At 40.8% G+C, this 20,908-nt stretch overlaps 1 protein-coding gene across 1 annotated transcript; it reads left to right on the top strand.

Annotated features, from left to right (window-relative positions):
• Nucleotides 1-474: 474 nt before the first annotated feature.
• camk1a (calcium/calmodulin-dependent protein kinase Ia) lies at nucleotides 475-18,632 on the top strand. The gene is made up of 12 exons (XM_058632727.1): nucleotides 475-646; nucleotides 1,972-2,090; nucleotides 9,996-10,127; nucleotides 11,030-11,104; nucleotides 12,571-12,709; nucleotides 12,786-12,912; nucleotides 13,242-13,317; nucleotides 13,399-13,511; nucleotides 13,656-13,734; nucleotides 14,760-14,847; nucleotides 15,051-15,222; nucleotides 16,297-18,632. The coding sequence occupies exons 2-12, from the start codon at nucleotides 2,005-2,007 to the stop codon at nucleotides 16,398-16,400; spliced, it is 1,191 nt and encodes a 396-aa protein (XP_058488710.1). The 5' UTR covers nucleotides 475-646; nucleotides 1,972-2,004; the 3' UTR covers nucleotides 16,401-18,632.
• Nucleotides 18,633-20,908: the final 2,276 nt, after the last annotated feature.

Below are 20,908 nucleotides of genomic sequence, written 5' to 3'. Positions count from 1 at the left end.
AAACACCTCCAGGAAAGATTATGAAATCTTAACCAGACTGTTGATGTGTTATATTGACAACATTGACAAATAGCCCACTTTATTGTTCATTTGTGTTGATTGTGAAACAGTCTGTCAGGGAGTCACTGAATCCAGGTTTTTTGGGGGTACATATTGATTTTGTTTGTGTTATTATTAGTTCCAATTATTTTTGTTTATCCTATGTGAGATGCTGTGAAATAGGGCGTCTCTCAAGGCCACAAAGTCCACTTTTATTCCAGGACACATTTCAGTATTGGCACCAATACTACTGCTTCTGTAGTCCTTGTTAAACTTCAATAAAAGGTCTGAATATCCTCCTGTATACACTTTGCACTTCACAGCGTGCAGAACAACCAAGGGGAGAAACACACACACACACACAGACAGCAGCAGATGTACAAGAAAAAAAAGCAGCTCATAGAATCCAGCTCGCGTGGTGGATCGCGTGGTGAATCGCAGATCACGTTGTTAGGAGAACAGAGAGTGATTTTCTGCTGCACTACGTCCACAGACGCCTTTTCTTGACGTCAGGAGAAGCGAACCAGCGCTGCGCACAAGCAGCACAGCAACCACATCGCTCCCAGAGGGAAGGAGAAACACATCACAACTACTGAGCATCATTTAGGTAGGTTTTTATCCGCCTATACCTACACTGATAACCACTGTAACGCGTGTATTTTCCCTCTTTTAAGCAATGGAACTTGGTGCGCCTTTGGTGCGCCTTTGGTGCGCCTTCCATATGTCTGCAGCCTCCTGTTTTAAAGGGTGCTGTCTTTATTCCGTTTGACTGCCATGCACACACACACACACACACACACATACACACATACATACCCTTGAGCGCTGCAGCAGCAGCAGCTCCTGCTCACACACACACACACACACATCAACGTCTTTTCTCCCCCCCCCCCACATGCATGATGAGCACCCCAACGAAAATCGGACACATTTCACCAGAGCACACGCATTTGTGTATGTTAATCATTTCCATTCATCCTGCTGCCTCCTGTCATTCACGCCCTGCAAGCCTTAATGCAGTCACAGCAGGTTGTGGTGGAACGTTTCCACTTGACCAGACCTCAGAGAAGTGTTTCCAGATTGATTTCTCTGTCTTCAGAGCCACCTAAATGTTTCTAGCTCCGGACGTTAAATATAGCACAAGTCCTCCAGGTGGAATCTGGCACTACTGACCATGCGTTTGTTTGTGCCTCTGCTCCCCTATTTTGTGCTGCACTGTCTACCCTACTTTAAAGTTGTTGTTATTTATCTGTGCAGGACTGGTTTGTCCATGTCAGCAAAGAAACACTTAGAGTAATCTTTCATCAGTGCCTTGAAATGTCTCAAATGATATGTTCAATATCACTTTCAGACTAACACTAAGATGTTTTACCTCACGTGTGTATCTGCGTCTTCTCTCTAAAACTGTAATAGTTCACTGGTTTGTTAAATATTCTCTGCAGGAGCAAAAAAAAAAACAGTCTTTAATTATCTGGCATTTACAGAGACAATTATCCATACTGGCTTTGATCACGATTATAAGGAGGAACATAACTCATCAGACTCAGTGGTTTTCCTGACCACAGCACTTAATCAGTAAAAAAAAAAAAACATGGTTAATTCAATAGAGCAGGCAGCTGAACTGTATTGAATCTACTGATATGATGCAGAGGCACAATATTGCTTGCACTTTAGAGTATTTTAACTCGGTTTCTCCATATTTCAATTCCCCACTGCATGCTCAAGCAATGTTTTGACCAATATCAGGACGCTTATTTTAATAAAATAAATGTTTCCACTCACTGTATCTGCTTCAATTTACCATAGTCCCCCTGATTCACGTGTGTGTATATCATGGGGTGGTTAAGACTTAATTGTGCAAATATATATATTTATATATATATAACGTTTTTTTTAATGAATTTTTTTATCCTGTTCTCTTCTGCCCCTTAGCTGTAGTGTGGCAAACTCGATTAGCATTGTAGGATGCCTCTTGGGGAGGATGGAAATGGATGGAAAAAGAAGACGTCAGACATCAAAGAACACTATGACTTCAAAGAAGTGCTGGGAACGTAAGTTGCATACAAGTTTAAATTATAAAAAAGTAATAATATACTGTATATTTATATATATATATATATATATGTATAGTTTAGTGCTCGTATCACCTTATCATGCTGCCATGCACTGTCATTCATCTTCTACCGCTTTATCCTCCACATGAGGGTTGTAGGGGATCGCTGGTTTCCAATCCCAGGTGACACATTTGGGGTGAAAGGCAGGGTACAACCATCCACTCTCACATTCACGATTCAATTTAGAGTATCCAATCTGCCTAATCCCCAAATCTGCATGTTTTTGCAAACCCACAAACTTGCAAACTCCATGCACAAAGGCCGAGTTGCAAACCCTTGCTGTTGCTCTTGCACTCTTGCCTTCGCGACCTTCATCCCTTTATCATTTATCGTCAGTCCAACATATAAATCGCTTAATCCTTCAATGGTTATGGAGGAACTGGAAGGAATCCCAGCTGACATTGGACCGCAGGCAGGGCACAGTGGGGAATAGGTCGCCCATCTATCACAGGGCCTATTAACAATAATTAACACTCTTATTCACATATCTGAAAGCAAAAAAAAAAGGAATCTCAGGTTAACTCAAGCTGCCCGTCTTTGGACCGATGTAGGATGGAAATCTAAGTACATGGAGGAAACCTTCACAGACATGGAGAGAATGTGGAGACTCCTCAGGCAGCAGAAAGGCAATCTGCACGACTGCATAAAAACAGAGGGTTTCAGAGGGTGTGGTTTGTGAAATTGGTCCCTTATTATTAGAGATCTAGTTTCCCTTGTGGATTACTACCAGGCATTAGACAAGGTAGAGTTCCCATACACCAAGACTGCTTAGTTTGGGAAGTTTGAGTCCAAATATAGTCTAGCTGCCATTACGGACATTACTCATTACTTACGGACATTACTCATTTGCATCCACGCTGCCAGGAATTTGGAATTTGAGTCAGTACAATACTGTTTAACGTTTTTGTAAGTGCCCTTCACTTACTTGTCACTCCTCTTGCTCTTTGCCACTGTTGGATGCTGAGTCAGCTCCACTCCACACACACTCTTTCCAATTTGATATTCATACATTGTTAAAAAAACCAGAGTTCGACTCATCTATGTGAAATGTGCTGGCCTTCACGTTAATTATATTTTGACATCGCGAGGCAGTCTGTAATTCAAAAATTACAAAATGAATAATCAACTTGCACCGGTGGGAAGGCTGGCTTCTGGACAGTAATGGTGAGGGCTGGACACACACACACACACATGGAGGTGTGACTGCCAACTCAGGAGGGACAGGATTGAGCCCAGATGGTCAAGGGGCACCTTTTTCCATTCACCCAAACTAAGTACAAGTGACCCAGCACATGTCCACCTGTGATGACACAAGTGTGCCATATGGAGTGTGGTTGTTTTCTGTCTCTCTTGGAATCTCACCTGCTGTCCCAGAGAAGCCGCACACAATCAGATATGAGCGACTGCATCGTTCTGGTCCAGTAAAATCCCAGCGGGTTGATGATCAAGCTGACTGTTTACGTTGAGTGTTGGGGCGAGGATGTCAAATGAGAAGCTGTCAGTCTTTGTCTCACTGCTGGACGGCCAGACTGCATCATTTGGGAATTCACGGCTGCTGCTAAATTCTGATAATATCTGTTCTGATTCCACCAAGACTTCACAGAACTGATAACTGCAATTTAAATGGATGATATTAAGAGTTATGTAACGAGGATTGTAGAGGTCAATTGCCAGGATAGGAGGCTATTTTCTCATTTCAGAAGGAACTAGCTGCAGTAATATTCTTATTATTTCCCTCTGTCAGAGAAGTTGGACCTGACGGAATTAATGTGTTGACGCAAAGCTCCTTACGCTCGGAGAGAAGATTACAGTGGAGCTTTATCCAGGAATTCAGTGTGTGAAGTTAATTGATAAATGTTGAAAATATTATATTCAGATCGACCCAAGTCTCAGAGTTAAGCCTCTGTTGGGACAAGTTCACATAGAAAACATCCCCAGAAATACGTTTTTATGTAAAACAATGTAATTTGTGGATTAAACGAAACAGAAAATGTAACAATTTTTACTATTACAGTGTTGTATTTAGTGCTATCAGTGAAATGATACATTAAGTATTAGCTTCTGTAACAACCGTCACATGTTGGTGTATTGTCTTTTGTGCACATAGTCTGAAATGACTTGTTTTTGTGTACTTAAAGTGTTAGTTAGTCGTACGTAGTAATGAGTTGTAGCAGCTTGTTATCCCACAGCAAACACAGTTCTGTGAGAACCCTTTAAAATTGCATGATCTGCTACAGGGTCCTGCAGTGACACAGTGGTTGGAAACCCCATCACTAAAAAACAAATCTGCTTTCAGAGTTCTGTATCACAAACGTGGCTATATTTAAACACATATTAGACCTTAGGGTGCCAAAAATTAACCGTAAAAAGCAAGAAAGACATAAAACGTAATGTAACACAGAGCGCGGGCCAGGTTTAAGAACGACTTGGGTCCAGGTGGACAGCGTAAACATTGTACTAACACTGTTTGAAAGCACTTGTGTAGGTTGGCTTGTTTATAGAGAAAGGCCGAGCAGTTAAGAGGGTTGACCTAATGTCAGTAGAGTGGATGCAGAACATAAATTACAGCACATTTGCACAACCGTTCCAGTCTCTATGCTTTTTTATATGAATATAGAGATGTGAACCTTCCTAATGTAAGAATGGATCTGAAATGGTCTGGATGGGATTAAACAGCATGACCACACATACCCACTCTTTTGTTTCTCTCGCTCTTTCTTAAGCACACAAACATAATGGCTTGGGTTAAAAGGAGAAAGCTTTTTCAATCGATAGAGAGATGGATGACACGCAACAGGTCCGAGGGGCCCGGCTCGGCTTGATTAATGGTGCATTCCTCTAAATCTTACAAAAAGAATACTATGGATGATATTTGTCACTGCGGGCAACATCCATCATTGTGAGCGAGACGCGGTGGTTGTCAATTTACAACACACTCTTTGATTGTGTTGTGCAGCAGGTATTGTACAGGAGCCAGTTGAACCAGCTGTTCATAAGATTAATCTTAGCCTAGTTATGTGATGTCAGACTGGGAAGATTTAAAACAACATACCTCAAATTAAAAAAGCATTATGTTACTAAAATGTCAGCGAGGAAGGTTAATATAATCCGTCTGAACCCCGTGCACGGGCACATAAATAAGAAAAGAAAAAAGAAAAGAAAGATGTACCGGCATTCAAAAATGACTGGCAGTAAATGTTTTAACTTATCTGCCCCTTAAAACAACATCCTTAAAAAGAAGTGATAGTACAGTACTTTCCTGTTTACACAGCTGACTGCATTTCATTTAGTATCGGTATGCTTATTAGTTCATGAGACATGTTTTTTATGTTTTATGGTGCAGCATAAATCACTGGTTAAAGCTAGTGTTACTAAGGAGGACAGACGTTGCATAAATTAAAGTAGTGGATTTACAGCCCAGTCCAGTACCTCCAGCCTAGAGTGTGTCTGTTTAGCTGTCTGTCTGTGTAGTTTATGCAGCCCATTATATAATAGTTCATAGTAATAAAGTGTCAGGAGAAGCCACTGAAATAACAACACAGTGATGATAGTGAAAGTGTTGAGAGGTGATACAGACATGAAAACGTGTGAATCAATATTTGCCCAAACAGACAGCTGGGATTACAGCGTCACATAACATAACAACTTCTCACTCTCTCTTTCTCTGTCTGTATATTTACTCTCTCTCTCTATCTCTGACTGTCTGTCTGTCTATCTATCTATCTATCTATCTATCTATCTATCTATCTATCTATCTATCTATCTATCTGTCTATCTATCTATCTAGCATGCTAGTTAGCTTGCGAGCTACCAAGCTAGAATTTATCTATCTGTCTGTCTGTCTGTCTGTCTGTCTATCTATCTATCTATCTATCTATCTATCTATCTTGCTAGTTAGTGTGCTAGTTAGCTTGCAAGGTTACAAGCTAGAATCTATCTATCTGTCAATCGGTCGGTCGATCTGTCTGTCTGTCTCTCTGTCCATCTATCTGTCTGTCTGTCTGTCTATCTATCTGTCTATCTATCTATCTATCTATCTATCTGTCTGTCTGTCTGTCTATCTATCTATCTATCTATCTATCTATCTATCTATCTTGCTAGTTAGTGTGCTAGTTAGCTTGCAAGGTTACAAGCTAGAATCTATCTATCTGTCAATCGGTCGGTCGATCTGTCTGTCTGTCTCTCTGTCCATCTATCTGTCTGTCTGTCTGTCTATCTATCTGTCTATCTATCTATCTATCTATCTATCTATCTGTCTGTCTGTCTGTCTGTCTATCTATCTATCTATCTATCTATCTATCTATCTATCTATCTATCTATCTATCTAGCATGCTAGTTAGCTTGCGAGCTACAAAGCTAGAATGTATCTATCTGTCTGTCTGTCTGTCTATCTATCTATCTATCTATCTTGCTAGTTAGTGTGCTAGTTAGCTTGCAAGGTGACAAGCTAGAATCTATCTATCTGTCAATCGGTCATCGATCTGTCTGTCTGTCTATCTGTCTGTCTGTCTGTCTGTCTATCTATCTATCTATCTATCTAGCATGCTAGTTAGCTTGTGAGCTACCAAGCTAGAATTTATCTGTCTGTCTGTCTGTCTGTCTGTCTGTCTATCTATCTATCTATCTTGCTAGTTAGTGGGCTAGTTAGCTTGCAAGGTTACAAGCTAGAATCTATCTATCTGTCAATCGGTCGGTCGATCTGTATGTCTGTCTGTCTGTCTGTCTGTCTGTCTATCTATCTGTCTATCTATCATCTATCTATCTTGCTAGTTAGTCTGCTAGTTAGCTTGCAAGGTTACAAGCTAGAATCTATCTATCTGTCAATCGGTCGTCGATCTGTCTGTCTGTCTGTCTGTCTATCTATCTATCTATCTAGCATGCTAGTTAGCTTGTGAGCTACCAAGCTAGAATGTATCTGTCTGTCTGTCTGTCTGTCTGTCTGTCTATCTATCTATCTATCTATCTATCTATCTGTCAATCGGTCGGTCAGTCTGTCTGTCTGTCTGTCTGTCTGTCTATCTATCTGTCTGTCTGTCTGTCTGTCTATCTATCTATCTATCTATCTATCTTGCTAGTTAGTGTGCTAGTTAGCTTGCAAGGTTACAAGCTAGAATCTATCTATCTATCTATCTATCTATCTATCTATCTATCTATCTATCTATCTATCTATCTATCTGTCTGTCTGTCTGTCTGTCTGTCTATCTGTCTATCTGTCTATCTATCTATCTGACAGTCGTGCTCGTGGACACAAAAACAGCAGCGATGACAGAAGCCTCAGCTATGTTCCTGCACTGAGGCCAGTGACTCATGTAAAGCTTATTTATTTTAATTTTGTTAGCAGCATGTTATCGCGTGTTTGTGCCAGAATTATGTACTAGTATAAAACAGATAAAATGTTGTGCGTCAGGACACCAGCAGTCTGTTGCTGCTCGGTAGAAGAGTACAAGAAGAAAGTGTACGTTCCTGTCATGTGAGTAGAAGGCTGGACAGTGGCATAAACCAATTTTACTCAGGTGTGTGTGATGTAAACATTAGCACTTGTGCAAATCTAACAGATGCACTTCCCGCCTCCGGTTCTCTCCGTCAAACCCTCAGAGCCCACCCCTACTACGTCTCCTAGGAGAAATGAGCAACTTGATGGTTAATTACAATGTGTCGCGCAGCAACAGTAGAAAACTGTGAGCCTGTGTGTGTGTGTGTGTGTGTGTGTGTGTGTGTTAGTGTGTCTTCTCGCGCTTTCATTTGCTCTCTGTCACTCTGTGACTAACATATGGGGTGAAATGATGCAGACACTGCTGCAACTATGATTCTAGCTCATTGTAGTAGTCATAAAAGCATTACTACTTAATATTTATGTCTTTTATGTAAAAAAGTAGTTGTACAAGTATTGACAAAAGTCTGCTTTAAACGGATCAGGTCAGATTTCATGTAAATTGTCAAACATTTGTAAACACCGTAACACCTAACATTGCCATTTACTGAGAAGAGGCAACAGTGCATCCTATCTCACAGACAGTTTGTGTTATTCTTACTCCAAATATGTCAATTTCGAAAGCTAACAAACAAATTTCAAGAAAAGCAAACATGCTACTTTTTTTTTAGTGAGGAAACACTGTAGCGTGGCACATTTCAGTGATGCTTACACACACACAGCAGTTATCACCTTTAGATGTCTCGGTCTACTCTCCCATTTTAGACTAAATAGATTTTTACTGACTCGTGACAGTGTGTGCTCCTGTCAGCCGTGCGTGTGGTGAAATCCTTAAATACATTAAAATGCTTTTATGGGTGGAAGGAAACCGGAGCTTTATTTGATTTTGCTTGGAGAGTGTTTATTTTAAGGGCTTAACAAAAAAATGAAACAGGAGATCTCTTTTGCGTCAGATTCACTGTTGAAAAGTTTCTGCTCCACTGGTTTGTTTTGCTGTGATGATGCAAAGCCACCTCAAGGATTACCACAGACACACACTGCTGAGCATTTACTGGAATACTGGAATAATGATAGAAAACACTCACGGACTCAAGGAGGTCGACTGACAGATGGTCAGGATGCACATTAAGTCTTCAGCTCTGTACTCTACTATGCTCCAGTGTGTGACTTCTGCCATGAAAGCATTACTCGTGTCGCTACACCCTCAGGTGAGCCTGCACATATGGACCTTCCTGAGGGTCCATATTCCAACCACAGCATTTGTTTCAGAGAACCAGGGTTAATTCCTTAACATCAAGTACAAGTACAAGTACAAGTGAAGTACTGGCCTAAAAATACACCCAAGTTAAAGTAAAAAAGTAGCTTCTTTAAAATGTACTCGCAGCAAAAGTTACTTAGTTACTTTTTTAACAAGGTTAGTAATTAAAGGGAAACCTTTAAATAAAATATGAAAACACGTAATGTGTCAGTCGAAAGGGGTCAGAGGTCACAAATGCTTCAACCTTCTCCTTAATTAGCACCAGTTCACCTGTCCTCATCATTCACCGCCAAAGTTTCCGGTGCGTTATTTATTTATTTAAATATTAAATTCATTTAAATGTATTTAAAGGCCAACTTTTTTTTTTTTTTGCTCAGTGATTTAAAATGTAGTGAAGTCCAGCACTTCCAAAAAAATATACTTGTGTAAAAGTAAAATTACACACAAGTACACAAGAAAACCTACTCCATTACAGTAACATGAGTAAAAGTAAGTCATTTACTACAACTGATGTCTCACTTTACTTTAACCCGGTCAGTCATGATGTTAAAATGCCTCACACTGTGTCACCACAGACACAGTGACAACAAAACAAACAGCGAGAGTTGTGTCGAGCTGATAGACTTGAATGTAAAGGACATTTGTTTATATAAGTCAAAGGAATACTTCACCAAAAATACTCGCCCTATTCTATTAATACTTATCCCTTTAAGTATCAATAACAGTATTTGGCTTCTGATGACATGGTTGCCGCTGGCAACAGCAGAAAACCGTAAAGTTTGCACGATTTTATGTAGGCTGCAGCGTGACAGTGGCTGTTTCATATACGTGTAAAAGATCCCTGCATGTGGCTGCTCACATTGTTTGTACGCTCAGGCCTCCTCCTGAGCTCACTCCCACGCTCCTGTGGGGAGACTGTGTAAATACACGCTATTCTCGCTCTCATCATCACCAGACCATAATCCATAATGCAGTCTAGTCTCCCTCAGAAAAAGAAAGCTCGCACTGCTTTTACCTAATCTGGATTAGAAAGTTGTTGTTTTTGTGACAAGGTCACGATATTTAAGTCTTCATCTCAACAACGTCAGCAACCTCTTCTTTGGCTTCCACACGTTTCTCATCGTTTCTCCATTTTCCTCTGCCTCTGTTTCAGCGGCGCGTTCTCTGAGGTGGTTCTAGCCGAGGAGAAGAGGACCCAGAGGCTGGTGGCCATCAAGTGCATCCCCAAGAAAGCACTGGAAGGCAAAGAGAACAACATTGAAAATGAGATCGCCGTACTACACAGGTGACGCCACCGAGGTCCGGCACGAGGATCGGCGCAGCCTCTGCACACACAGATGCATAACGCGTGCGTTGCATATACTGTATGCGAGGGGGGGGGGTCAATTGAACCGGTGACTAAATGCACGGTGTCAGTAGAAACAGTTGGATTGTGCACCGGAAATGTCAGGCATAAAGAAGATAGACCTATTTTTAGTGTCCCTGTTGCCAGGGCAACAGCACACAGAGGCGGGGATGGTGTGGAATTCCCCGCAGCAGTGTACTGAAGAAAGAGACATGGAGTGTGGAGAGGTGTAGAGGGGGAGGGAGGGAGGAGAGGAGAGGTAGGGTTTGACAGGAGGAGAAATATGGGGGGGACAACGGTAGGAACGGGGTTTGTCCAAACATTTTAAGTCATCGTGAAATAAATGAGGGACGCGAGGACGACAGACATCAAGGATGTTGAGGGAAGAAAAAAAAAACATCTCTCTCTCATCCGAGTCACTTTCGCCTCTCTCAGCTGCCACTGAGCTGAAGTGATGGCAGATTCAGATGCTCTCAGCTCGACTCGAGAGAGCCGAGAGCTGTTTGACTGCAGACGAACAGCAAATCATCCAAATCTATGCTTTTTGTGCGAGAGTAGTCATTTCCACAGTCATCCCGTCTCTGCTGCAGAGTCATATCATCACCGCAGCTGCTGCTGGTTCACAGGCTCAGCTTGCAGACAGTCTCGGGTCAGATTGAGCCGATTCTAGTATATTTGGGGAATGAGGTGAAGTCGTAGGTTTGAGAACAGACCGTTCCCCCAACCTGAATTATGCAACAATGCCATCTGGTGACCGTTTGACTACAAGTGTTCGAGAGAAACGTGCGGCACAAATGGAAAATGCACTGGCGTTTGACTCTGTGTTCAAATGTCTTCCTCAGAATCAAGCATCCCAATATCGTTTCACTGGAGGACATCTTTGAAAGTACATCTCACCTATACCTGGTCATGCAGCTGTGAGTTCCCCTCTAGTCTTTATTTCAGGTCACAACAGGGAAACTGCACGACAGAAGCCGGGGATTTAATACACTTTGCTTGTAAATTAGGGAAAACCCTTTGACACAGAGTTAAACTTGTGCATTATTGTGATTACGCAGCGGTTTGTGAAAGCTGAGAAGACACCGTGTGGTTATTACGGTAATTACGGTAAACGAATCAGTGTCTTTGTAAGCAGAGAGGAGAGTTGGAAAAAACGCCTGTATATTGTTTCCATTTTGTGGCTTGTTTTTGGACATTGAGACAAAAACAATGTTATTTTAATAAATATGTTGGTAACACATTAAATTAGGGAACACATATTCAGCATTAACTAGGTGCATATAAGTAGCATACTAGCCCTTTATTAGTAAATATTAAGCATGTATTAACACCTTATTTAGGAAAAATCATGTCGTAACAGAGGAAGAATAAGGTTATGTAGATTATTATATATGTTAGTGAGCACACAGTTAATGGTGAATATGTGTTGCCTAATATAAAGTCTAACCAATATGTTTTACACTGTTCAAATTTAACACAGTGTTATTTTGCTCAACAAAAGGTTTTGTTTTTCTTCATTTTAAATTGTTTATACACCATGTTATCACGCAGTAAATTGTAAAATAAGTGCCAGATGTTTATGAAAAATAGGCAAAAGCACCTATGGCCAAAAATACTTCTAAAAAAAAAAAAACATGGCATGAAAATGAAAAGTATTTGCCAGTGCAGCAAGAAAATTGAACTTTAAATGAAGTTTTCTTGAAACAAGTCAAATTATCTTAAGTAATCTTCAGCCTGACTAAGTAAATAAGTCCAAAAATAAATGGTGTGATTAGATAAATGCACTGAATTCAAGTCAATTACACTAGTATATATTTAGATTTTTTTTTGCACAATTTCTGGTTAAAATAAGCACAAAACAAAAAGTCCAGATGCACATTTTGAGGCTTAGGTGTTAAAGGGTTAAAGAGTTGCAAATTAATTAGTAAATAGCATTTCTTATTTTAGGTAATACATATTGTAATAATAATAATTATTAGGTAAAAAAATATACTTATACTTTTATAATTCCCCATGTTCAACCTTTTGTTTATACTGTAAATATCAAGCCCATACTGTGTATATTGTGCAATCTGTCCATAATGTACATTCTATTTTAACTCTTTAAATGTATATACTGTATATATATATAAAGATATATACACATATACAGTATATATAGTCTTAGTGTTAATATCTTTATATATTGTACTTTTTTTGGTAATGCACGTTCATTATTTATCTTTATCTTTACTGTCTTTGCTGCTGTAACAATGTAAATTTCCCGACTACGTGACAAATAAAGGACTATCTTATCTTATCTTATCTCATCTTAAATAACGTTCTGTGGGTTTATTTGGAAACATGAACGTGAAATGACTCATCAAGTCCTTTTTTTTGTCAGTGTGTCAGGAGGCGAGCTGTTTGACAGGATTGTGGAGAAAGGTTTTTACACGGAGAGAGATGCCAGTCAGCTCATCCACCAGATCCTGGATGCAGTGAAATACCTCCACGACATGGGCATCGTCCACAGAGACTTGAAGGTAACTCAGAGAGAGACAGAAATGACGCATTCGACGCATTCAATTTTCACATTTGTGTGTTTCCTTGTGTTTGCAGCCAGAGAACCTGCTGTATTACAGTATGGACGAAGACTCCAAGATCATGATCAGTGATTTTGGACTTTCAAAGATCGAGGGATCCGGCAGCGTCATGTCCACGGCCTGCGGCACCCCCGGATATGTGGGTCGGTAGCTTTTATTTCTCTGGCTGTCCTCACCTAACCCCCCCCCTGCCTCCCCCACCCTTTTTCATGTGTGCTCAGCCTCACCTGCCGTTTGTGTTCACATCCTGTCGTTATTCACTGCGCTGTGCTGTGAGAGGCTCGTTCATCCGTGACTGAGTCAACTGCAAGTGTTTCAGAAGTGCTCTCTCTACCTGTTTAACGTGGCCCGAATTACCCGATTACTGAAAGGTCAAGATTACTTGAATTCACTCTCACTGTCTGCTGCTCATGTGTGTTTTCCTGCTCTCTCTCTGTGTGTGTGTGTGTGTGTGTGTGTGTGTGTGTCACAGCTCCGGAGGTGCTCGCCCAGAAGCCGTACAGCAAAGCAGTGGATTGCTGGTCCATAGGAGTTATTTCCTATATTCTGTAAGTTATTCATTCTTGTGATTCTTGTGTTTCTTACAGTTTTTTTCCGTTGAATAATGTTTCACTATGACACCCTCACAGATTATGCGGGTATCCTCCGTTTTACGATGAAAACGATGCAAAGTTATTTGAGCAGATTCTGAAAGCAGAGTACGAGTTTGACTCCCCGTACTGGGACGACATCTCAGACTCAGGTAGTGTCAGTTTTCTGAAATATGATCTCTATATATTATATTATATATACCATATATTACATATATATTATATATACCATATATTATATATAAATATTAAAGACAGTGGTGGAGTGTTACAACGTCGCGTTGTGTTCTCAACAGCCAAAGACTTCATCTGTCACCTGATGGAGAAAGACCCTCAGAAGAGATACACATGTGAACAGGCACTCCAGCATCCATGGTGAGTAAGACGTCACTGATCGAAAGAAAACTGTTTTACCAACTGAATCAATTAAGAGATTTTAGGGAGTTTATTTTCACATGTACGGCAAGAAAAACATATTTCTCTGTCCATACAAATGCAGAGTTAAAAGTCAAAGAATTAGATAAATAAATAGTTAAAATAATAAAATAAACACCCAACAACAGAAATAGTCTCTTATAGATTATGAAACATGACAATTATAAGTATAGAGGTGCAAAAAGAAACTTACCCTAACCCTAAGTGGAGGTAGGTGATGTTATGCTGATATTTAACCTTATATTGGGCTCTTAATGGGATTTTTAAGTCTAAAACAATGAAAACATGCAGTTAACATTTATTGACATCATCAGTTCATCGGTTGATTATGTCCTCTACAAGTTATTGATATTTTTGGATTAGAAAAAAGTGAGACAGTTGTTAAACTTGAAGATAATAATTTCTCTTTTTGCCAAAGGTGACATAATATTTCTACTTTCATCCAAACAAGATTAGAAACTCAAAGATATAAGTATTATTATCATTATTATTGATAATAATAATAACAATAACAATAATAATTTAAGATAATGAAACTAATGCCAGGCTTATTTTGTTGGAAAATAGTTTGGAACAATTCACTTAGATGAGTTTAGATTAGACTGTATTGACCTCACACATGGGGAAATTCACTGTTGCAGCAGTTAAACGACAGAGATTAGAATAGAACAGAAATTAGAAATAGAATTAGAACTAACATTGTAGTGCACTTATTTTCAAAATAGCCGCACAAAATGACTGCATAGAAGTACAATTAAATGGCATTAAATATAAACATAAACACATGATGTTTAATATGTTACTCAAAGCCACAACTGACTGAATTTAAACCTGCTTTTGTTCAGTTTGATTGTGTCCTGACTTCTGTCACATCACCGGACTCATGTAAAACTATGTTTGTAATTATAGGTAAAAAAAAAAAAAAAGTAAGTAAAATCTATAACACGTGTGTCGACTGTGTGCAGGATCTGTGGAGACACGGCTCTGGACAAGAATATCCACGAATCTGTCAGCGCTCAGATCAAGAAGAACTTCGCCAAAAGTAAATGGAAGGTCAGTGGCTCGACTGAATCACACCCACAGCCTGCTGGAGGAGCAGTATCGCTGAGAGACTGGCAGGAGTTTGACCACACTGTGTTTGCCTTTGCTGTTTTTTCCCTCTCACAGCAGCTGTCAGACACAGAAGGTCCTCATGTGCTATGTTTTTTTTCTCCCTTCCTCTCTCTCTCTCTCTCTCTCTCGCTCTGTCTGCACAGCAAGCGTTTAATGCCACAGCGGTGGTGCGCCACATGCGGAGGCTGCAGCTGGGCACGAGTCTTGAGGGACCCAGTCAGATCACTCCCACCAGTCCCTGCCATGGACATCTGCTCCCAGAGGAAGAGGAGGAGGACGAGGAGGAGGATTTGGGCAACGGGGAGGAAGAGAGCTGTAAGTTATGTGTTCACAGTGAACGAACAAGTGCTCACGCTCACTTGAATCCGTTTTGTCTTTGTTTTTCATGAGTGAATGTGTGGATTTTTATTTATTTATTTGTTTATTTTTTATTCAGAACAAGTTTTTTTTTTAGACCAATCGCGACATGTGAATAAAATGAAATGAGTTCAATATTTTGCTACTTAAGAAATCACATGGCACAGAGATCGCCTTTAGTGAAACCTCTGTAATTCACTCCAGCATGTTGTTACACGGCTTCCTTGAGTTTTTAAGCTCCTACTGCCTATTTTTAAAGGTGATATTTACTTTAAAATGCACTATTTTTTTAAGGCGAGGGGAAAATAACTCCTTCATTGATGCTGCGTTCCATCTGCACGTACTCTGACACAGTGGCAGATAACACTTCTACAGTGATGATTGCACTTCTAGTGTCGAAGTCTTTATTTTGATACCAAGATAATTCACGTAGAGCTTGTGTCATTGCAGAGATACACTCTGCTACTATTTAGTCTGGGCATGTCATTTCCAGGTCAGGGACGAAGATGTTAAAGAGGGATGTGGGACGAAAGGAGGGATGAAGAGAAAGAAAAGGGGTGGTCGAATAGAAGAAGATGGGCCGGCTTAATAGGTGGACATTGGTAATGTCTAAGAAAATCCTTAAAATTGTGGTCATTCAGGAATCATCCAACTCAAAGAACCCTGAGAGATAGTGAGTGGCTTGAGGGATGTTTTCTAGTTTTCACATCCATCCATTTTCTACCACTTTATCCTCCACACGAGGGCGATAGACGGGAAACAACCTGGACGGATCACCAGTTCCATTCACACTCACACCTACGGTCAATTTCGAGTGTCTAATTGACCTAAAATCCCAATGCATGTGTTTGGACTGTGGGAGGAAGCCGGAGAAAACCCACACACACACAGGTTGTTCCGACCGCGTGGCAAACCCGGGGTCTTTCTAGCTGCAAAGGCGAGAGTGTGGCCCACTTTCCTACGTCTGGTATTTATAATTTAGTATTCAGCAAACATGAAATAACTCCTGCTCTGCTCTGCTCTCACATCCAGTGTCCCACTATGAGGACGGCCGCCGCGGAAGCAATGAGGGTAGCACAGATCGGGACAGCCTGAGGAGCTGCACCTACTGCTGCAGGCCAGCCAGTCGTGTCTGAGCACACAAACCTCCCATCGTCATGGTGACACTGTATCCCCCCCCCCCCTCCGGAGCGCCCAGAGCCCACCCCGCCCAGTCTGGCCAGGAATGCAGAGTAGTTATCAGGCAGCGTCCATCGATCAGAGTCCGTCCGCAGTGAGCAGGTCACTTTTTTGGGGGTGCGGACAAACGCACTGCAGGTCTTTGTCCAGAATAAGGACAGTGTCCCCAGATACCACGTCGTCGTCGTCACTCAGCAACTTGCTCAAAACCCGGGGTCTCTCCTCACATTATCCGTCACGTCTACCTCTGTCATCACCCTCACTGCATTACTGGCAGCTCTCTGTCAAACAAATAATCTGGCCGGATTAGACACAAAGAGGAGGGAAACGATTTCCCGATTACTCCTGCATGTCTCTCCGCTCGTCACCCCTCCAAATATGACTCATGGCAGCACTGACTAAGTCACTATTTAACAAATGACTGCCATGTTAACCTGATCCCTCATGATGAAGTGTTGCAGTATTTCCTGTCCCTCTGTTTTTTTTGGTGTCAGGAGACACTTGAAAGTGGTGCAGTGTTGTTGTTGTTGTTGTTGTTGTTGTTGTTGGGGCGATGGACTCTATATTCTGGCTCAGACTGGGTTTGTGAAGAGTGCTTCTGACCGGGTAGCACCTGCATGCTCTCCTTTCCTTTCGAGGAAAAAACACAAGTGTATGAATATGAAAAGGAGACTTTTTTTGTTTTTGTTTTTGTTTTTGTTCCCCCCGCCCCCGCCCCCTCCATGGCTGTTCTGTTAGCAGAGGCTCAAACTGAGATCCCTGTTAGTTTGTAACGTGTAAGAATCTTACTTTGCTGCCTGGACAAGGAGAGTTATTGCCACGATTGGGAAGACGAGCGATGGCGCTAACGTCAGACCCTCATCCTCAACCCCCTTGTTCCGTTTCTGACGAGTGTCTAAAACACCGGCACAGATCTGTACGTCTCACACCGAGTCAGGCGGGATCTCAGTCTGGGAGCTCCGCCCGCTCTGTGCTGTGCACCTCTAAGTGGAAGAAGTTTTGGTCTATACTGTTTGCATGATCTGGTTAAATATGTTTACATGAATGATGATGATCAATTAGTATAAACACATATGATTATAATTCTTATTCTTATTCTTATTCTTATTATTATTATCGTTGTATTGAAGAAAAAAAAAAAAGATGTAATACTGTAATATTGAGCTATTATAATGTGAAGTGACTTACACCAGAAATGTAACGTTGTTGACAAAGTGCAACACAGCACAGTGGACTGTTTTTGAGTCTCTTCATGTCAGTGACATGTCTCCTGTACTCTGTGCATTGATAACTCAGATGTTTCTTCTTTTTAGTTTATGGATTTTTATTATTATTATTTTTTTTTTTTTTAAAACTACACATTCCCGTCTTGACGCCCAGTCACACGTAGTAAAAGAAGTAAATGGAAATAAGACATTTAATCCCAGTTAATCCAGCGTCCAATGCCCCTCGAGTAAAAGCACTCTAAGTACTAAAAGCCATACAATACAAGAGACGGGGGGAGATGTCTCCCTGTCCTCGTTTGAATTTGCGACTAAAGGGTTCTTGCATGAGACTCGGACATAATTAACTCAACCAGCGAAATGTACTTTAATCCTAATATCAAACCGCACCATCGCTGATGAAGGCATGTCACACGATAACTGTATTATGACGTAGCGGTAGAGAATCCATGCATGTTTTTTGTTTTTTTGTGAAATTCCCCCCCAATCAGCCGTCGATACGAACAGGTCCATAGTGCAGGAAAAAGAGGGCAAAATCATCACTCGGGATTTTTCGTGGAAAATATGCAAAACTGTGTGTGAAGGGCTTCATGTTCACCGTCAGCTTTGATAAAAAAAAAACCTGCCTCTAATTTATCGCTTCGGTAAATGACCTTGTGTTGAATCTTACGCGGGGATTTGTTTCCACAGATGAGTGTCGTCTTTGTTGTTGTTGTTTTTTTTTCCTTTCTATTTGACCACATCTAAATGCATTAAGAAAACACATGTATATTATATATATATAAATATATATATAAATATAAATATAAGTATATATTGTATATCCTTTTTTGTAAAAGCTGTTTTGAGCTACAAACGTATGGATGCAATGCATCATGGGTTACTGGACACGGTGTAAGAAAATACAATGATTTGTACCCACAGAGATATGATTGCAGGAAATTAAATAAAACTTCCTTGTCTATGCATTGTGTGTTCAGTCATTTCACCCCTTAGTGCCCCCTAAGGGTGCACCCGTGGTACGTTTGCTGTGGGAATAATACACAACTCCTTATATGGACATCCTGGGGGGTGGGGGTGTGTTTATAGGTCACATATTCAGACTTTAAAAGATTTTTCGTCTTCTTATGTGTTGTTGAGTCAAAGTTATGATTCATTTTACGTCACATTTTTAGTAGTGATATAAAGAAGCAATGAAGTCAGAGAATAGACGTGTTTTTCTTTTCTTTTTGTTCATAAAAACTGTGGCAGATTTCCAAATTTCACAAATTCAATCATGATTTTAAACATTTTGAGTACTTTTTGCTCAGGTGTCTTTATATAGTTGGCCTCGGTTGTGCTTTCAGTTGTATGTACTCGTTTTATTTATTATGTTGTCTTATTTTCATTGTTTCAATGGTTTGGGTGCTTCACACGTGTATGACCGGTAGTTTTAGGCAGCTGATACAAGTAATGTGTCCGAACCTGAACTTGAAACAGTCGGCCAATCTTATTAAGCCGTTCTGTGACTTGTGTATTGTTAAATTAATTCATTTTTATTACTATTATGAAAGTTTGCCCTACAATATAAAGGTGACCGTGTATGTTAGTAATGACGCGTGCTGTTTTTCAGATTAAAGGAGGCCTATCCTTTTACAACAAATACGCTGAATCACATTTAGTCGTTCTTAAACCAGCATGTATGGATTTATGTAATGTTTTGGCGTTACTGATGCTACATCTAAACTGGTCTGCACCGCCCTCTGCTGGCTGACTGACTGTAGAACAACTTCCTACCACATCCACACTCCAAAGAGTAGATATTTCACATTATGGCAATTTCGTGTTGTTTAAGTCACCGTGACAACAGCTTACATGCTTTTTCTAGTGTGCAACAATTTTTCAAGGGCCCTCCTTCTGCTCACTTTCTCCTTCTCCACACCTCGCTGGACTCTAGGCTTTACTTTTGGAAAACTCACAAAAACACGTAACCAGAAATACTTTACAGACCACAGAATTGGTCCTAAATGTTACCGTTCTATTTATTTTGGGTGATTATTTCTTTGCTGTAACAGTGCTTCTTGGCAATAAATCGTATGCAGTTGGAAAAGCCTGTCTACTTCCCTTTCAAATGGTGCCACATTTGTAAGAGGGTTGTGTTCCCTCTCTGGGAAAACGAGGCTTGTCATCATTGGAGGAGATTCTGCAACCAGTGGTGATCCCATATCTCCACAGTCTGGAGACATTCTGTCCTCCAAGATGTCAACACTCGCCCTCCACAGGGCTTGATTTATCAGAGACTACCTACCAGAATTTGTGGAGTGGAGAGGATGGAATGACCTGCCTGTAGTCCTGACCTCAACTCCAAAGACTGTGCTGTTCGTGCCACAGTGACCAACACAACCACAGTGGCCGAAGAATGTGATGTCATCCCACAGTAGTGTTTGTGGCCAAGCTGGTGACCAAGCTGAGGAGGAGGAGGAGGTGCCAGGCTGTTGTGGCTGTGCATGGTTCTTCCACATGCTCCTGACACCCCGGTCTGCTAAACTACTACATTGTTAAATTGCCAGTGTGTCTCGCTTCTTCACACTTCAATCATCCAATCCAAGAGGAATAGGCTACGTACACAGAAGAAGTCTTGGAAAGAAATCCACTCAAGCAGTGGACTGACAGAGGGTGAGAGTGCAGAAGTGGATCCAAGTGCAGAAGGAGGATAAGGTAAGTGCTAGGACAGAAGATGCTCTTGGAAGAGCTGGGTCTTCAAGAGCTTCTTGGAGATAGACGGGGATGCCGTTCGGTAGGTCATTCCACCAGCAGGAACAGCACATGAAGAGAGTCTGGATTGGCTTGTGCAGGGCGTCGGCACCGCCAGACGGGGTAACATAAGCCTTTAGGAGAGCAAGTGCAATCAAGGTGTCAATAGTAAAATAAGGTATATGATTTATTTCCAAGAAGCAACAAAGAAATAATCGACCAAACACAAATGTCCTTACTTAAGATTTACATTTAAGCAGTTAGCAGATGGTTTTTATCAAAAAGCGACTTACAAAAGAGGAATTAGCTACATCGAAGAAGTCTTGGAAAGAAATCCACAGAAGATGCTCTTGGAAGAAATGGGTCTTCAAGAGCTTCTTCTACTTGTTGTGCTACGTTTACTAAAAAGCAGACTAAGAATGGGATAAAACACTGTAGTACAACAAAAAGAAATGATCATAAATTAAGGCGCAATGTGCTGACGCGGTCAAATTAGGAAGGGACTGCCT

Source organism: Solea solea, chromosome 6 (genome assembly GCF_958295425.1).
Source record: "Solea solea chromosome 6, fSolSol10.1, whole genome shotgun sequence".
In the NCBI taxonomy this organism is placed as follows: Eukaryota; Metazoa; Chordata; class Actinopteri; order Pleuronectiformes; family Soleidae; genus Solea; species Solea solea.
The sequence above is the reverse complement of the archived record's forward strand: the minus strand, read 5'-3'. Positions and strand labels throughout refer to the sequence as shown.

Excerpts from the sequence above, each read along its gene's own strand:
- camk1a (XM_058632727.1), top strand. The coding sequence starts at position 2,005 with ATGCCTCTTGGGGAGGATGGAAATGGATGGAAAAAGAAGACGTCAGAC. Across the intron at positions 11,105-12,570 it reads CTATACCTGGTCATGCAGCT|TGTGTCAGGAGGCGAGCTGT; the intron begins GTGAGTTCCCCT and ends TTTTTTTGTCAG. Across the intron at positions 13,318-13,398 it reads GGAGTTATTTCCTATATTCT|ATTATGCGGGTATCCTCCGT; the intron begins GTAAGTTATTCA and ends ACACCCTCACAG.